This window comes from Nipponia nippon, unplaced genomic scaffold (genome assembly GCF_047370975.1).
Source record: "Nipponia nippon isolate SJK-2023a ecotype South Korea unplaced genomic scaffold, ASM4737097v1 scaffold_4, whole genome shotgun sequence".
NCBI classification, from domain to species: Eukaryota; Metazoa; Chordata; class Aves; order Pelecaniformes; family Threskiornithidae; genus Nipponia; species Nipponia nippon.
Genome location: NW_028262358.1, coordinates 17,225,676 through 17,243,903, shown reverse-complemented (window position 1 = coordinate 17,243,903; position 18,228 = coordinate 17,225,676). Strand labels below are relative to the sequence as shown.

At 40.5% G+C, this 18,228-nt stretch overlaps 1 protein-coding gene across 4 annotated transcripts; it reads left to right on the top strand.

Moving 5' to 3' along the window:
• The first annotated feature begins 808 nt into the window (after window positions 1-808).
• On the top strand, window positions 809-18,181 carry GTF2A1L (general transcription factor IIA subunit 1 like). 4 transcript variants are annotated; one of them, XM_087776994.1, is made up of 10 exons: window positions 4,684-5,459; window positions 7,546-7,647; window positions 7,948-8,071; window positions 9,656-9,711; window positions 10,934-11,027; window positions 12,248-12,849; window positions 14,393-14,683; window positions 15,440-15,529; window positions 17,484-17,603; window positions 18,064-18,181. In XM_087776994.1, the coding sequence occupies exons 1-9, from the start codon at window positions 5,367-5,369 to the stop codon at window positions 17,589-17,591; spliced, it is 1,560 nt and encodes a 519-aa protein (XP_087633120.1). In that variant the 5' UTR covers window positions 4,684-5,366; the 3' UTR covers window positions 17,592-17,603; window positions 18,064-18,181. The 4 variants fall into 4 exon arrangements, with proteins under 4 accessions (XP_087633122.1, XP_087633120.1, XP_009469491.2 ...); XM_087776996.1 differs by lacking the exon at window positions 4,684-5,459 and adding an exon at window positions 809-1,185 and having other exon boundaries at window positions 17,484-18,181; XM_009471216.2 differs by having other exon boundaries at window positions 17,484-18,181.
• Window positions 18,182-18,228: the final 47 nt, after the last annotated feature.

Below are 18,228 nucleotides of genomic sequence, written 5' to 3'. Positions count from 1 at the left end.
CGCGCTGCCATTACGTGCCAAGCAGAAGAACTCGCTCAATCTGTCTTGAGCATCCCTGCATCACATCTGTACAGCTGTCGGTAATGGTAACCTATCCTGGACAGGAAGATCCTGCTCATGTAAGGGACTAATGACACAGTCATGCTATAGGAGATGCAACGAAAATATTGAATAAAACCCAGCAGGGGAACAGGGAGGATTTAAAGCAAGAACATAGGTATTACCCTGGTGGGGTAATACCCAGAGGTAAGCTACCACTGTAACCTTGTTGGGCTGCTCTCTAAGGAGGGACCTTCCTCTGTCAAGTCATCTGGAATGTTGAGTAGATTTTACTGTCTAAATATAAGTACGGACACCAGGATTGACATGACAGTTCATCTGAAATGCAGGGAGCCATCTACTGCCTGGAGAGAAAAGGTGAAAGGCTGTTTTAGTCCCCTTCGTGGAAAGCCACACCATGCTAATTGAAACTGTTTCCACAGAGCCATGGGAATAAGTTACTGAATATTGTTGCTGCTAATTGTGTGGTTAATATTGTCAAAAGAGGCATGCAGTAGATCTACTCAAAAGTAGAGTTGGGGAAAAAAAAAAAAAGAAAAGTGAAAAGGTGTGTACAGTCAAGTATTAGGACAGCGAGAGCCCAACTACGTTTGCTCTGAAAGGGAAGCTCAGGAAGATGACCTTGAGCAAATATTGGGGTCCTCAACATAAATACTTCCAAGACCCCATATGGCAATGCAGGTTAGTCTCCATACATCTGAGTCATTCTTTAGTAAACTGGGATCAATTAGGCAGTGTCCTGGTTTCAGCTGGGATAGAGTTAGTTTTCTTCTTAGTAGCTGGTAGAGCGCTGTGTTTTGGATTTAGGATGAGAATAATCTTGGTAAAACGCACTGATGTTTTGGTTCTTGCTGAGCAGAGTTTACACCAGTCAAGGACTTTTCAGCTTCTTGTGCTCTGCCAGGTGCATAAGAAGCTGGGAGGGAGCACAGCCAGGACAGCTGACCCAGACTGGCCAAAGGGCTATGCCATACCATATGACGTCATGCTCAGTATATAAGCTGGGGGAAGAAGAAGGAAGGAGGGGACATTGGGCGTGATGGCGTTTGTCTTCCCAAGTAACCGTTACGCATGATGGAGCCCTGCTTTCCTGAGGATGGCTGAACACCTGCCTGCCGATGGGAAGTAGCGAATGAATTCCTTGCTTTGCTTTGCTTGTGCGCGCGGCTTTTGCTTTACCCATTAAACTGTCTTTATCTCAACCCATGAGTTTTCTCACTTTTACTCTTCCGATTCTCTCCCCCCTCCCACCGGGGGGGAGTGAGCGAGCGGCTGTGTGGTGCTTAGTTGCTGGCTGGGGTTAAACCACGACAGGCAGTAAAAAGGAGAACCTGACTGCTAAGCTATGCTTCAACCTGTCTCTCAAAGTCACTTGCCAGGTGATTTTAGGGGTATGCTTGGTGCAGCAAAATGCACTGCTGGTGAAAGGGGCTCCTGTGGTCGCTCAGCTTTACTCCTCTCCAAATTGCCAAATGCAAAGTTAGACAGAGCAAATTGGCCTCGACCTAAACACGCTGCTCTGCTCCAATTTAACTTCGCACTAAAACTGCTGGACTTCAGCAATCGCCTGCTCGACTATGAACTTCCAGCAGCTAATTCAGCTAAGGAGGAATGATGTTTCTGGCATTTACCCTCTCGCTGCACCCTGCCTCTGTGTGGTTCTGCACGCCCCCATAGCGACTCCCTCTGCACTGCAGCCAGGGAGCCCAGGAGCAGGTTAAGTGGCAATTATAGGCAGGTGAGGAGGGAGTGGGATTTCAGCCACTGATGAAGGGCAGTAAAACAAGATGGCAGGGAAGGGGCTTAGAGAGCAATGAAGGCAAAGGCAGTAGAAAAAAACGGAGGGAGCTGGACTGGGGCTTTTCTTGGGGACACAGGGCAGGAGGTTGAGGTCTCTCTGGGGAAAGAGGGTGCTATAACATCTGTAGGTCATACCCAGGGAAACAAGGCAGACAGCAAAGGAGGTGAGGGAACAGGAGACGAGCACTGAGCTGGGCACCAGCAGGAGTGTGGTAGAAAGCAGGGACAAGAATAAGGACAGTGAAGTGGCTGGTGGCTGCTGTTTCCCTTTGAGGCTTTCTCTCCACATAAGGCATATGTATCAGGGTGAGTATTTAGGAGAGGCTTATTTCATCCTTAATTAGGCTTACTCATACTACACAAGTCTCTGGGCTTATCAAGGAGCTGAGAGATGCAGTACTATTCAGTGTATTCCATCCATCAGGACTGCCATTTTTAGATAGCAGTTTGTACAGGTCAGTGCCTTTCTTATGCCACCTAATGTCCTGAAAATTTGTCAATAAATTGAATTAAGGGACAGGTCTTTCTACAGTTCCTCTGATAAAGTGGTTTAAATCAGGTAAAAAAGGAGAGGCCCTTGAAGAAACAGGAGTCTCGCATGATGAATGAAAGAGGAACAAATCACAGGTCCCAGTGTTATCTGTCTCAGAACTCCGACAGAAATGATGGAGCTTATAACAAAATCACGCTGTTAATAAAATTGGTTATGAGACTGGAGTGCTGTATATCTGAGTCAACAGCTGAGAACAAAGGGAGCTTGTTAGAGAATATCTTTAAAATGAAATTACAGTTCTGCCCGTGTCAAGGCGTCTCCATGAAGACTGCCTGGATTCTGCAACCAGTTCCTCCTGAGAATGATTACTTTTACTTGGAAAGAAGGGCAAGATATTTGTAAAATATGTCTTGAGAAAGAATTCTGCAGTCCTGCGGTTGAGTAGCCGTGTTCCTCTACAGCAGCAATGCTGGATTTAAACAGCAGAGGGCATTCACTACCAAGCATCTGAGTTTGCTGAGGGCTCTCCGTTTCTAGAGGGACGGCATTTGAAAACGGTAATTTTTTTTTTTTAATGATTAATAAAGGTTCATCATCCAAAAATAAATCTTCTCTAGACATCATGTACCAAGAGGAGTATAAATAATTACAAATTAAAACCTGTCCAGTAAACGAATGTTTGAGGTGCCCTTAAGCAGCACTATCCCAAATGCTGACAAAACCCTGAAAAATCAGGAGGTTTGAACAGAATGCTAATCTTTTCGATAGCCTGACTTCTAAAACTCTTGTGAGCTGTTAAAGAGACGGCAACGGGGAAAGCTGGATCGGAAGCTGAACCAAGACTGATGAAACCTGGCTGCTGTTCCCAACTGCCGTTTGTGAGCTTGGGCAAGATTATGTGGTGTGTCTGTGCCTCAGTTTCTTCTCTTAAAAGTGGGGTTAAATGTTAACAAAACCCATAAGCATGAAAATTACTACAGGGTTGTACTTTATACTGCAGGACACTGATATTAGGTTAAGATCACCAATATCAAACCTAGCCAGCCAGTATGAGTAATGCTATTCACAGATATTTTTATATTTTTTTCTTGCTCAGAGATGATTTAATTTTTTCAGTGTATACCAGGCTTTCTCACGCTGTTCAGTGGACACACTGCTCGCAGTGCTTGGATGAAAAGACACCTTCTCTAGGAATTTGTAAAAGACTTCAGGTGAACGTGTAAGTGCCCTGGTTAGCAGGAAGCGCCCTCTGCAAACCTCCCTGTGCAGCCTGGAAAGTTGTATTCCCATTCCCAGTTTTTATTTTCTCCTCAGTGGTAGCTGTGTTCTACCAGTAGGCTTCGTCTGCTGTCCCTTGCATGAAGGGAGCTGACACATTGACCTTGGTGATGGAGCTGTGGTATTCACAGGCAATACAAAGTGTATAATTTACAACACATGGGGTATGCCCACAGTGCCTTGTGCTGGTGGGATATGCTAGATACATGCAAATACAGAGACACGCTGTCAACCTGAAGTGCAAGTGAAGATAATTTGCTTTGGTCTGCAAATCTTCATGTGGATATAGCCAAAGCAACCCGACCGCTATCTGAGACAGCTGAGAAGTCCTTTGGTATCAAGCTCCCCAATCCCTCTTTCTTTTTGAAGTTAGGCATACAAATTGTTCCAATGTCAAGGCACTTTGTAATCCCTCGAGAAACAAAGGGTGGTAGAAAGCAGGGAACTCATTTATATATCTTTCTGCACTTCCACCTTTCTAGGGCTGCTGTAAGGTATGCTGGCAGATAGATGGCTCTGCATCAGGTTTATCTGTCTCATGAATAAGTCGCAGCCAGCTGCAGGATCACCATCTGCAACCTTCAGGGCCTTGTGAGATCCTAAGGGCTGCAACTGCTTCCCGCTATCTCTGCTAAGACGATAGGACTAACCAGACAGGAGAAGAAGAATGATGCTCTTGGTATGCACTATCCCAGACAGTACCAAGTGAGCACTGTGCTTTAAAAAAAAATGGTTTATTATTTAAGTTATTCTATAAGCAAAGCAATATGGCTCGCCTTTTCCTCGTGATGATGCGGGGCATACAGAACAGCTGAATATGCAACTGCTGTTTAATTCAAGACCCAGACAGTGTCATAAAACATATTTTCTTGCAGAGCAAAATTACTTCAATAGCAAATTGCATCTCATGGATGTTGCTTTTTTTTTTGTTGTTGTAGGTGTTAGTCTAGCTATATAATTAAGGGTCTGTCAGTATTTTCATTAAAATCTTTTCATTTTTCAGGAAGTGTAAGTCAGCCTTAAAAATTAAAGCTTAACGGGTGAGTCTTCTCTTCACAAGCCAAATAGCACTGTAACTACATAGCTACCTAAAAATGGAAAAAGGACAAAGAAAGGAAAAAGAGAAGATGATGTTTCTAGGTTCTTAGAATCATCAGGGTAACACCGATCCATGTACGGACAGAAGGTGTATAAAGACCAAAGTATATATTCTCCCACACATAGGAGATTAATGAACATTGTTCCAGATGAGTAACTGCTAAATTGGTAAATCTCTGTATTAACATATGAACAGATTGCTGCAAATGTAAGCAATAATTTGAGTAGTTGTACCAGATTGCTGCTACTTAACTGGTAGCTTCAGCTATCTCCCTGTTTATGAGGTAATAATGAGTTCGGAGTTTATTAGAGCAAAATAATATGCTTTTCTAGCCAGCTTTCTTAGGTATGTTTTTGCACTACAGGGCAACTGTGGTTCTCCAGAGAAAGCCTCCTTTCCCCCACGCTCCCGACCTGAAGTTCAGGCTAGAGCTCAGGGCCCGAACTGCAAACCGGGCCCCTGAGCGGCCTTGCCCTTTGTGCAGGGGCTGGTCCCTCTTTTTGGTCTCAGGAGCTGAAAGAAGAAACACGGGTTTAGTAACCAGCGCTCCGTTACGCCGCAGCGTGTGGCACTGCATGGGGTGTCTCAGGGGTAGGGGGGGAAACAAGGAGCCCACCAGAGGCCCGGGCGGGGCCGATGGCGGGCAGGCCGCGTCGCCATGGCAACGGCGCCTTAAGGCGGGAGGGCGGGCAAATGGCGGCCGCCGCCATGGCTCACGCTAACCCCGTGGTGAGGGGCTGCGGCGGCGAGGCCGGGTTGGGTCCCCACCTCCGCGGCGCGTAGCCGGGCTTGGGGGCTGCTGAACGGCCCGGCGGGGCCTGGCTGCCTCCTCCGCGCCGGAGGGAGGGGATGGGGCCGGGTGAGGGCCGGGGAAATCGCCTGCCCCTTCCCGGGCCCGGCGGCAGGCGGTGCCGCCCCGCGGTGGCCCCGGGGGGATGCCTGGCAGCCGCCGGACGTTCCCTGGCGCGGGAATCCCAGGAGTGACTTCGAAAGCCATTTTTTTTTTTTTTTTGGGGGGGGGGGGGGGGGTGTTTAAAAAAAGCGTTTTGTGAGGAGACGCGTCGTGGCAGGGATTGGTGTGCGGCACCGGGTAGCTCCAGGGTGCGGAGGGACGCTGTGCAAGCTTCGGGGTGCCAGGGAGAAAGGTGGCGGCTCTTACTCCCCTCCGGGTTTCATCTGCTGCCGCCTCTCCTTACGTGGGACTTCAGGTGGTCCTTCCGAGGACAGTAACCCCAGGGCAGCCCTGGAGGCTTCACTTTAAGACATGCTTTTGGCTTTGCTGGAATGGGATGTTGCTCAATGCCTCCCTGTCACCCCGCTGTACACAAAGAAAACCAGGGTTTCTTCGTTCACGGCGCTGGGTGTTCCTGGTACGGATGGGCTGGTTCTGGCAAAGGGGTGCCTGTGTGCAAAGGGATGAAGCTGGAGTACAGTAATGTCTGCGCTGGAACCGGTTTTCTCTAATTTGGAAACGTAGTGCTTGAATTTTACAGTTGCTATGTACAGTTTTTATGTAGCATAATACATATTTGTACTGACTGTAAAACTCTACTTAATGCAATGTAGCTTGGCAATCCTGGGGAGAGGAATAGGCCTGTTGAAATACTTAAATTCAGTTTCTCTTCTGGATTAACAATGAAGGGAAAGCATTTGACATATAGGGTAGACAACATGTTTTAGTGTAGTGGCACAAGGGTAATTTTTTTTTTTTTTTTTTCTCCTCGTCTTCCTAGTATCCTGAAATGTGCTGGGGGAATTCTTGGAGATCTCTAACGTCCCATAAGAAATCATACATGAGTGCGGTTATTTTAAAGTAGTGCTATGTTGTGCTGATAGCTTTTTGCAAAAAGTGTAACTTGTTACTTCTTAATAACTTCTATTTTTTTTTTAAATAAATTGTTTATCGTCTACAGTTTCGCACAACTTTAGACCAGTAATATATTAATTTGATGTTAAATTAGAAAAATGTAAATTAGTATCTCAGAATCTTGACTTCTGAGGTTTCCTAAAAATCTCAGCTTCATCTTTCACCATGAGTAGGCTATTCTGGTGGTAATGATAGTCAAGATGAATAAGCTTTAAATTGCTAAAAGCTTACATTTGCATCTGAATGGATGCATCTTGAAGTTTATGTGTGTCTGTTGTCCAGGTCTGACTGTAGGATTAGGATGTAATCACTGACGTGGGCAGAAGAAGGAATAAAATGTTGTGTTGGAGTCCTTTTGTAATACAAGATGAATGATACGTATTGATAACTGTAGTGTTAAAATTTCTATAGCTAAACTACTATACAGCATCAGGCTATTACCACAAAGAAAAAAAAATCTGTGTTATTTCTTGCAGGTTACTTACATTATGCTTCTGACAGAATTGGCACATCTCATTTTTAGTAGCCTGTATTGTTGGTTGGCCTTTAAGTTAGGGGTGATGATACTAGAATGACACTAAGTGGAAAATGTGAGTTTTAAACTGACATTTTAGACATGCTTGTTTGAAAATACAGGACAGCAATTGTTTTTGTAATATTTCTAGGATTTTCTTAAGCATTTCTGTACCCCACAGAAACCAATAATTAGAGGCTCAAATCCAGTATTTTTCCAGGGTTGTCAGTTCCCAGGGATTTCAGATTTAAAAGAACGCATGCACTTGCAGACCTTTGCACTTGACAGAGTGTTCAATTTATTACACTGATCTCTTCATGCTCTTCAGTTTGTTACAGTAGTTTATGCAGCAAGATTAGACTTTGTGCTATCATTTCAAATGACTTAATGTTCGTCTTAACTTGAAAATGTTTGGTGTTTTTTGTTTTATGTAGCCTAAACTATACAAGTCCATTATCGAAGATGTGATTGAAGGTGTGCGGGAACTCTTTGCAGAAGAGGGTTTAGAGGAACAGGTTCTGAAAGACTTGAAGCAGGTTTGTTGGGTTCCCCTGCATTAATATAAGTTGTGTATTTTTTTTTCTTTTGAGATGATGCACCTGTCTGTTTCTTTGCCTTCCAAAACATGCAAACTTTTGCCCTAACTTAGAGTTACAAGTATCCTGCAAATGATGTATGGGGCTGCTGGAAGTCAAAATTCAGTAGTGATTGTTACCATGTTTATTGGATAGAATCAGTCGGTTTAGTCTTGGAAAAACTAGGAATATGTGATTATCATTTTAGATGTGGTTGATTTTTTAAACTGATATCTGTTAACCTTAATAATCTTTCTGCAGCTTTGGGAAACCAAGGTGATGCAGTCTAAAGCAACAGAAGGCTTCTTCAGACATAGCCACCATTCTCCACAGTTTACCCTGCAGTTGCCGCACAATTTTCACCGTGTTCTGCAGGCTTCAGCAGGTCAGATGTTGTTGAACACAACAGATGCAAGTTAAGAATAGCTCAGGGATTCAAGAATCTTGTTGGAAGACTTGAAGGTGCTGCAGTAATCTTGGTTTGTGATGCTTATGTATATATCTAGCATGATGGGGAACAGTAATTCTTTGAAAGCAGAATTTGACCAATAAAGGATGAATTATAAACTTTGATAAACTAATGCAATTATGTGTACATGCTCTTGATCTGCTGCTTATTTCCAGTAGCAAAACGTGAAGAGAATTTTAGCCTTCTTGCCTGCAGTCCAGAAGTGTAGCCCTTCAATTGCAAATTTACCAGTAGGGTTAAGCTTTCACTTCCCCTTTTAATGTGTGGCATGATGTGTGCTGAGGTTATGTGGCATGTTTCTGCCATGCAGCTCTGCTGTCATGTTGGAGTTTAATCTGGTTTTGCACTTGTTAAAATGTAAGGCCTTGCTCAAACAGAAGAGTGGGAGTTTTTTGGTTTGTCTTTCAGTTAGTTTTCCTAAAAGCAGTATTCCTGTTGCACGGCAGTACTTGACTTTCACACAGACTCTGACATCAGGACCTATTCTTCTCAATTAAATCCAGCTGACCACTGTGGTGATGTTATGGTGGAGTGTAATGCTCAGCTGAGGCCTCTCCCAATGTGAGAGGCCATTAGGACCTTTCCCCACAAAGGACAAAAAACATATGAGATGATTTAATGAAAACCTGTGTTGTAGTGCACTTCAAGGTTGGGCAGGCACTCTTCACCTGTTTTTTTTTTTTACCATTTTGATAGTTGAATGGACTGGTTTTGGAGACAGATGTTTTATTTATTCCATGTAGTTAAGGGGAATATACTTTTGGGTTTGTTTGCTATTGGAGGCTTTATATTTAATGAGCTACTCCTAATCTTTGCAAGGGCAATACTAAGGCAAAACAATCTATTGAAGCCAGTGATTTTTTTTTTTTTTTAAATGGGATTTGAATTGTTCTATGGCTAGGGATTTTCAAACTAGTTAAGGCTACTTAAATTGTTTGCTTCTTGAAGCCTATGAAAGTTTTTGCTTTGGCTTGTCTTCTCCCACTGAATCCCACCCTAGTCTTCGTACTATTAGCACCATTGGATTTGCTTTGGTGCAGAAAGATACTTGCACGTTTTCCTCATGTTGACAAGGCAGTGCATTTTACCTGTGTGTTCTTGGTCATGTTAAAATGATAGCATTGCACATACGTCCTTCTAATTGATGCAATAAATAGAAATGGCATGCTTAATCTTTACAATGCAACTTAAACAGATGAAATAGTTAAATAGAAATATATTTAGAACAAAAAAAAAATCTCCAAGACCAGCTTTTAGCAAAATGTAAGTTTTATAAATTCAGGGTATAACCCCTCCCCCCTGAATACAGCATAAACTTGAAGCAACATAAAGGGAAGCGTATTCAAGAGCCTTATCTAGATGTGTATACTAATGAGTATGAACTGAAGTTAGATTGCTTTAGTTTCAGCAGTGCTTGCTGTAAATTACTGAAAGATCTACTGTGTCTGGGAAATTAATGTTTTTTGTAAAGTGGCTTTTTTTTTTTTTTTTTTTGCACAGCTTCTTTAGTCATCCCAGCTGGCAGAGGTTTTCAGCATTTCACAGCAGCAGACCTGGTATGTAGCTGCAGTGATATTTTATTTCCATTTTGATTATTCTGAATTCTAAATGATTAGGTTTGTCAGTTGTTAATAGGCTTAAGGGGAGGCAAGTATTAAATATTTTCCATGTATAGATGCTTTAGGACAGCATTTAGGGACTAAAAAAAGTAGCATTTCTTATGACAGTTTCATCTGTCCAATATGGTATAGTAGGCAAGGGAGCAGGAGTTCTGCTGAGAGAGAATCAACACCGGAAGAAACTCAACAGCGGAAGAAACTCAGTGTTGTTACTTCTAGCCCCCCCTTTTTTTTTTTTTTTTTTTTTTGTGAAAACCATACAAAAGTTAAGAGTCTGCTGCTTCTGTTTGAGCAGTGAAAAAGGATGGCGATCTAACGGTTGGTTTTGCAAGCAGTGCAGCCGGAAGTGCGTTGGAAGACATGGCTGCACATATTTAGCCCATAGGATGGACTTGTAGTGGAAATGCACATTTTTTTTTTTTTTAATTATTATTACTGAGTATTAAAATAATGCATGGTTAGGAAATGCTAGCGCTAGTGAAACTGGGAGCAGTAGTATCTGCAAGGCATAGAAATCATCCCCAAGAAGGTGTTTTTGGAGTTTACATGTTCTGAACTCTGGGCGTGGCAAAATTTGTTTGGTGAGGGGAGGGGGTATTAATTTTCAGAGCTTGACGAACTTAGGAGTGCCTCCTGAGGCTCAAGCTAACTAGCTTGCCAAGCGGAAATACAATATTGGGAAGGTGTTTGTATAACATGTAGGTTTCCTGATTTAAAATTTGGATTTCCCCGAAACAGCTAGTTTGAAAGGGAGCCTTATATCCAACTCTTTGCTTTCCAGGAGAAAAAGAGAATGTGAAGTGACTTCGTAGGCCTAGGCAAGGAGTCTGTGCTGTGCTGAGTTATACGTAAGCGTAGGTAAAAGTGGCTCTGAGTGGAAAAGTACCTTTCTGGATGGTGTGTACATTGAGGGGATACAGAAAAGTGTTCTGTTAACGAAAAGGGAGTGTGATAACTAGAAAATAGGAAACGCTTAGGGCAAGTCATTATCCTGTCAATACAGAACACTGTCTAAATCTCAAAAGTCTAAAGCAACTCTTCAGTAAAGATGATCACAAAAAGGCCCTCATTCATGTTTCATCTGGATATGTTATGTGTGACATATCTCCCTAGGAGATAAAGTATGCACTATTTCTTAATAAAGCTCTTGTGTATCTAGGGTGCTTCACGAGCGGGTGCAACTCTGACTCTCCCTTCGGGTATTGCTTATCCTATACACGTACCAGCTGGAGTGACGCTACAGACATCATCTGGTAAGATTAAAGAGGAGATGTAAAATGTTACAGTGCATTGACTGTATGTGGATATTGAAAGATGGTCCTGAGTACAGTAGATGAAACAAATGTGAAGTTGAAGTATAGGTGGGTGGAGCCAGTTATCCTCCTCTTCCTTTGTAGTTTTTATTTGTAATTGCTGCATGGGGGAAGTAATTACATTGATTAGTTACTGTGTCAGTTGTGTACACTTGCAAGATCAGTTAACATCGGCTATCAGGTGATGCCATTTTTTGGTTTTGCAACTGCTCACAAATATGTTCGTCAGCCCAGACATCTCCTTCTCCTATATGAGGGACAATCTTCCATGTTTTAAAAAGGTAAAGACATTCTGGTGCTTCAGAATCAAATTGATTTCTTATTCAAATAAAATCCCACCATCCATTAACCTTTTTGCTCACGCTCTTTTGCTGATAAAACAGCCTGTACTGCTTGTACAAAAATGTGCTTGTACTGCTTAGTGTGTGATGAGTGGAAGGCTTCTTTCAGTCATAGATTGACTCTTTCCTCAAACAGCTGTTCTTCTTTGACAACTGATGTCACTAGTTATGTATTCAGGTATAATTCCTAAGGTTTTGAGACCCGTAGACTGGTATCAGTGACTCTGTGTGTGTAAGCATGTGTGTGGGAGAAAAGAATAATTACATGAAATTGGGAACTTAGCTCTGGCATCTTAATTCTAATGCTGATAATAATAACTTCAGGGATCCAGTATTTGGCGTGGTTTTCATACAATGAAAGGATAGATAAACTAGGAGTCTTTTTTTCTTTTTTTAACTAAACTAGGAGTTTTTTTTTAGAGGGGATACTTAAACATACTTAAAGAAGTGAACTGTACCTGTAGCTATGGAATAGTTTACTCTTTCATCTTGTATTCCTTAGTTTCTGAAATGGATGGAAACAAATTTAAAACAGGATTTTCCTTTTTTTTTTTTTTTTTTTTTTTTTTTTTTTAAATCCAAAACCAGAAATGGGTATTAAACATGATGGTCTGGGTGGAAGCTCTGACTCAAAAAGCCTCTGAACGCTTAATTTTCAAAGGCTGAAATTGCGCTTGGGAAAAGTACTGCTTTGTAAAGACCCTGTTTCTCATAGTTTGCCTGAGTATTTGCTGTTGGTTATTAGTGGTAGCAGCACAGTGGCCTGGATGAACCTGTAGTTTAACCTGCTGAAGCAGTTTTTAACTCTTCGCTTTGTAGGGCACCTTTATAAGGTAAATGTGCCTGTTATGGTTACACAGGCCTCAGGAGATGCAAGTATTCTACATCATCCCGTTCAGCAGCTATTTCAGCCCCTTGGGCAACCTTCAGTTCTGCAAGCCAACATTGCCAGTGTTGCACAGGTGAATGCACCTTCTGCCCAGGCAGCTGCTGAAACATTGCAACCCCAGGAGACTGCTGTCCAACAGACCATGGCGTTTCAACCAAATGTCATGGAAAAAACCCACCTGGAGAACTCTGCCAATACGACAGTGGTCCCCCAGGCTTCTGTGAGTCAGCAGCAACTTGCAACTAACGCAGTGTTGAATCAGCATGCAGACTCAACAGAAAAATCCCAGCACAGCAATCTTCATACAGCTGTGTTTACTCCAGAATCCTCTGAAGTGTTTTCTCCTGCTGAATCCTTGGCAAACAACTCAAGCAGTGTACTGCTGGATGTGGAGGGACAGTTAGATGTTGAGCCTCAGGAGTCGGTGCAACAGCAGGTGTCTGATGATATCATTGACCTGATTATCATGGGCAAAAGTTTGGATGATAATGCTGTTCTGAAAGATCAGGACAGCATTGCTGCCTCTGACAAGGTAAGGCCTTTTATTTCTCCGCTGCTGAAAATACATCCGTTGGAGGTGGTTGTTTGAAGTATCTTAAAGGATGTGATCAAACACATCTGTGAGTGACAAGTAGCACCTCTAAATCATAATAATAAATTACCATTTTAAAGTTAATTTTTGAGCTTGTTCTGAATAGCATTAGCTGACTGCTTACTTTTACATTAAGAATTTGTTACAAATATTGCTGAAATACTGGGACCAAAGAGAATGTCAATCCAAAAAGTGCTAAAAGTGTAATGGATAGATATAATGTATTCTTAGACTTATTGACTCTTTTTGGGGATAATAGTTTTCTTTCTTTTTTGCGACTGAGCAGACATGAATGACCCTTTGAGAACCTCCGTGTCATTCTGACACTGAATCTGCAGGTGGATACTGGCCGGTTGTGGGCAAATTGCTTTTGCAGTGTCAGCTGGGATTAGTTTTAACTTGTAATGTGTGAAGAGCATTTAATTTGCATTGAGAATGCATATTGAGTATGAAAAGTCAGATTGGATAAGTGAAAATCTGCTGGAAGGAAATGTATTTCCTTGCGAAAAAATCCTGAACGGTCTAGAATTCATCTAGAGGTGTGTGGAAAACTTGAATGATTTTTAATTAACAAGCCACTTTCCTGACCTCATCTAATTTTTGTTCCAGAAATTATTTGCAGATGTTTTAAGTTCAGGCTGGCTTGCTGACTTGGAGTTGTAGTGCTTATATGAGATTGAGGCAAATTTATTAAATGCAAATTTAATGACAGTAATGACAAATGACTGTAGATAGAAAGCATGTTAGGTTGCTCATCTGAACTTTGATGGCAGGATGGTGAAGACTGTCCATAGTAAGAATGGAAGGTCAAAACAAAGCGTTGTTTTCTTCAACTAGAAAGTGTATGTGGATGTGAATTAAAAGCTACAATAAAGATTTAACGAGAAACCGAAGATGGCTGAAAGCTTAAAGCCCTTTTATGTTCCTGTGAACACTCAGTTTAGGAATCCTAGCACTTTTATGAACAGTAACTTGAAGTACTGAAATATTTACTGTCTCTCTCAGCTTTTTATATCTTATTTAAACAAAGCATTTTGATTGAGCTGAGGGAGAGGGATGAGTTAATCTTGGCTTGTATTTCAAAAATGAAAAATGCTATTTTTGGGGGTGGGGGAGTAGCTTATTTTTTTGGTTTTTTTTTTTGTCTTTGGAGTTTTCTTTGCAATAGAAATTCTAAAAGCCAACTCAATCATCTTTTTCTTAAGAAGTTGTTTGAGTACAATAGTGTTTAAAGAAAAGTCTAAGAGAATGCCTTTCTATATTGCTGAGGAATATTTGGCATGGATTCCATTTAAGGTTAGGTCTAAGAACAAGATATGCAAATGTACTCAGGGTTTACAAGTAGGCCAGGATTTGAAACTCTCATTTTAGTGCCCCAGTCCTGTTGCTTTATTAAACAAAAATCTCAGGCTTTGTACTGAACAATGAAAGCTATGTGGTGTTCATTCACAAGCTGTCTCTGGTCTCTTTTTATTCCTGTCAGATGGAACCTACTGAGCACATGGAATCTAATTTACGATCAGAGAAGGATATCTGCAGTGACATTGAAGGCATAATTCAGCTAGATGGAACTGGTGATGTTTCTCCCAAGGAAGAAATACCACATAAAAAAGATAGGGAAGAGAATGAATTCATTGGCATTATTGAGTCAGAGGATCTAAAAGTTCTGGAGGATGAGGAAGAAGATGATGAAGAATGTGAGAGTATTTCAAACACGGAGTCTAGCAGCAGTGGTGGTGATAATGAAGAGCCCCAAATAGATATAGTTGAGGAGGTAACTTACTTTTAAGCCTTGTGAAGCACATTACAATAGTTTATGTGTCTTGACTATTGAGTGGTTGGACCCAGAACAATTCCTGTTAAGTTTAATGCAGAGAATGCATAGTTAAGTTACATACCTCTTGAGATAGGAGGTACTACTGAGAAATTACTCGAACTCCTTATGAGGAATGTGAACAAATGAAAGAGATGTTGAGAAGTTATTTGTTTATTGGGTGAATTAAAATACTTATTTACCAGAATTGAAGTTCTATGGTGAAACCCTGGCCTCAGTGGAGTGGAGTTCTCTTTTTTTTTTTTTAAGTAAGATCGGGATACAAATCTAGGTTGCTTTTCCTTCTGAAGGACCACAGGGAATTAGAGAAGAAAACAATGTGATACAAGTATGTATGTTTCCTAGGAAAAGGCTTTTCTTAAAGATGTGCAGTTTTGGGTCCTAGAGATTCACAAGAGAATCAACTTGCAGCATCTAGACTTCAAATAAATACCAGTTGATTAGTATTCCAGTTACTGGGGTCAGCTTTGGCAGTTAGCAGTCTTGCTTTTTTACCTGTGTTTTTGTTTAGGGTGTGTTTGTTTTTGAGAATGTAAGCACGTAGAGATGCTTATAAATGGGCTTAGTGCAACATGGTCTTCATGGCCTCTAGGTCTTGATTTTTGCACTGCTGACCTTTATTGTTAGGTGTGTTTAATGTCGAGTATATTCAATGCTATTCTGAAAGAATGTATAAAATACAATTTTAATCTCTAGGATCCTTTAAATTCTGGTGATGATGTCAGTGAACAGGACACTCCAGACCTGTTTGATACCGACAATGTGATAGTTTGTCAGTATGACAAGGTACAGTATATAGTTTTATCTTTGTTCCTTAATTATTCTAAATAATATCTTCAGCAAATCCATGTCTGGTCTACTGTCAGTACCTTTTAAAGAAAATCTAATGCTGTAATAATCGAGTGTTTAAATTACGTGTTTAGCTGACAGTAGTCTGAAGACTTACCTGCTGTTTTCTGAAATGAGGATAATCAGCGGGTTCATAATGGCCTATTAAAGGAAAAGGAAAGTGGACCAAATCTTGCAAAATTAAGATTTGTAAAGCTGCAAAGCTTATGCATTTCCTTAACTTTTAAGTCATGCCAACAGCTCCATGGACATATGTATGGATTTTCAGCCATGAAATAAGACTTTTGAAATGGATAACAGAAACAGGTGTGTGTTGTAATTTCTTTTATATTTTTTGCCTTTGAAGTGCTTCCTGAGAGATTTTCCTACCAGAAGTCGGTTGTGTCTGAAAAGCAAAACAGTTGTTAAGGGTGATTTTGTCCTCCTTCATTTTAATGTTTAAAATTCAACCTTACTTTGAACTCTTAGAGATCAATTTAATTACTTCTAACTCTGGTATGGTTTTGGACACTTACATGTCAGTAGTTTAAAAGCTGACCAAACAAAATGCATATCTTATTTTGAAACAAATATGGAAAAATATGTCTATAGTTTGCTTAAGAATGTGCTTTATTCTTTAAAAAGTGACTAATGATGATTTTTTGTGTGTGTTCAACACATTAAGGCCTGCCTTAATGGTGTCTGTGTTTTAGGAAACAGCTTCTAAGAAAATTGTCTTTACTAAGTGTAACAGATTGAGTGTTTCTGAAACTAGTTATTTTGGAAAATGAAGTTATAGGGATATGTGTCGAAAATGCATCTAAAATTGAGCCACAGTGTCTGTATTGTATTGAAAAGCTACACAAAGTTTTGAAGCTTCATAACTTAGTTTGATGTTACAGATGCTGTAGGTAGTGGATATCGTTATCTATAGCAAGTTTTGTCTGTACTGAGTTGAAAAATTGGTTGAAAATTTTTTAAAACTACTATGATGTTCAGCATTGGACGTATCTGATCTTAGATTTCCTATAGACATTATTAGAAATTACCAGCTACGGAAGTTAGGGGGAGCTGTTGGCAACTTCCCCCTTTCCTGTATAGATTTAATAAAACATAATAGGTCTAGTAGAAAGTAGATGGAAACAGTTATCTATTAAATTACCTTGTTACATATAAAGGAATGCTAAAGACAAAATGACTGTCCTGTTTTGGGTTTTTCCTCCTTTTTCTTTCTGAACTTGAAAATAGACTGATGCTTAAAACCCAAGGAATTTTCTAAAGATGTTTAAAATTCCTTCTTTTAGTATTAAACACAAACTTTCTGCAGTATAGATCGTTTTGCAGGCATTTAAAAAGAAACAGAATATGCAAATTCTTTCTTACTGGTTTGTATGGCAGTATTTGCTTTTGAGCAAAGTTTTCCTGCTTTTCGCCTTGTCCTAATGTCCCTGTGCACGCAATATTGCTTTGCCATGTGTATGGGAAAAGAAAACCACTGCATTTCAGTTAGGCCATACTTGTTTGCAAGGTGCAGTGTAGTTTGGGACTGATACACTAATGAAATTGCTCCATTACTGTCTTGTTTTCCTGCCAGTGTTGAGCTTTCACACAGCTACCTTTGTCTTTGTTTGGTTTTTTTTTTTTTTTGAGGGGGGCGGTGTGTGTGTGTGCACCAAGATTCAGGAGGTTGTTCCCTTGAGAGGGCAGGGAATTCATTATAAACAACTGAAATCTACTGCCTCTATTGATTATTTGTGCTGTGTTCAGTGAAAGCGTTTCACATGTTTTGGGCTATCAGGATTTTAAAAGAAAAAAGTTTTGTAAACCAAGCTGTGCTTAAAAACACTTTTTTTTTAATGGATAGTCTAATATATATTGGGGGGGGGGGGCATTGATTTATTTCTTTTATCAGATACATCGAAGTAAGAACAAATGGAAGTTCTACTTAAAAGATGGAGTGATGTCCTTTGAGGGTAAAGACCATGTTTTTGCAAAAGCCATTGGAGATGCGGAGTGGTGAAATCTCACTGAAGTATGTACTTTAAGACTGTGGCATTATTGCTTTATGAACTTTCTGTGAAACTACTAGACTTTCTATTTTTTGCCATAAAAAAAAAAACCAAAAAAAAACCCCAAACAAAAACCCCAAAACCCAACAACAAAGCTGTGATAAAAATATGCAAAATCTGTTTTGTTAATACATGCAAATTTAAAACATTATTGTATTGTTAGCTATTCAGCTGTTTTTGCTGTTCTTTTCTGATTATTTCATTACTTTTCCACCCGAGAAACATCATTGGAATGAATAGCTTTAAAGACTAAAATGTTGAATCTGTTAGTAATTCAAGAAAGCAATGGAATACTAAGTGACTATGTTTAAGTAAATTTCAGTTCTGTTGGTTTTCTTTCCGCATTTTTAAATAAGAGCTAAAGTATGACTTGAAATATAAAACTACACAGTTGTTGGTGATACTATTTATTTCTTTTCAAAGGCCATGGAGTTTGAAAAAGAAAAAAAAAAAGCAACATCTCTGCAAGTCTGAAACCTGTGGCTGTTTCAGCTGTGTACTTCTCTCTCCTCTTTCCTTGCTTTTTTGTTGTTGCTTTGTGGGTTTTTGGCTTCAGCTCAAAGGCAGGCACTTCAGATATAAGTCAGG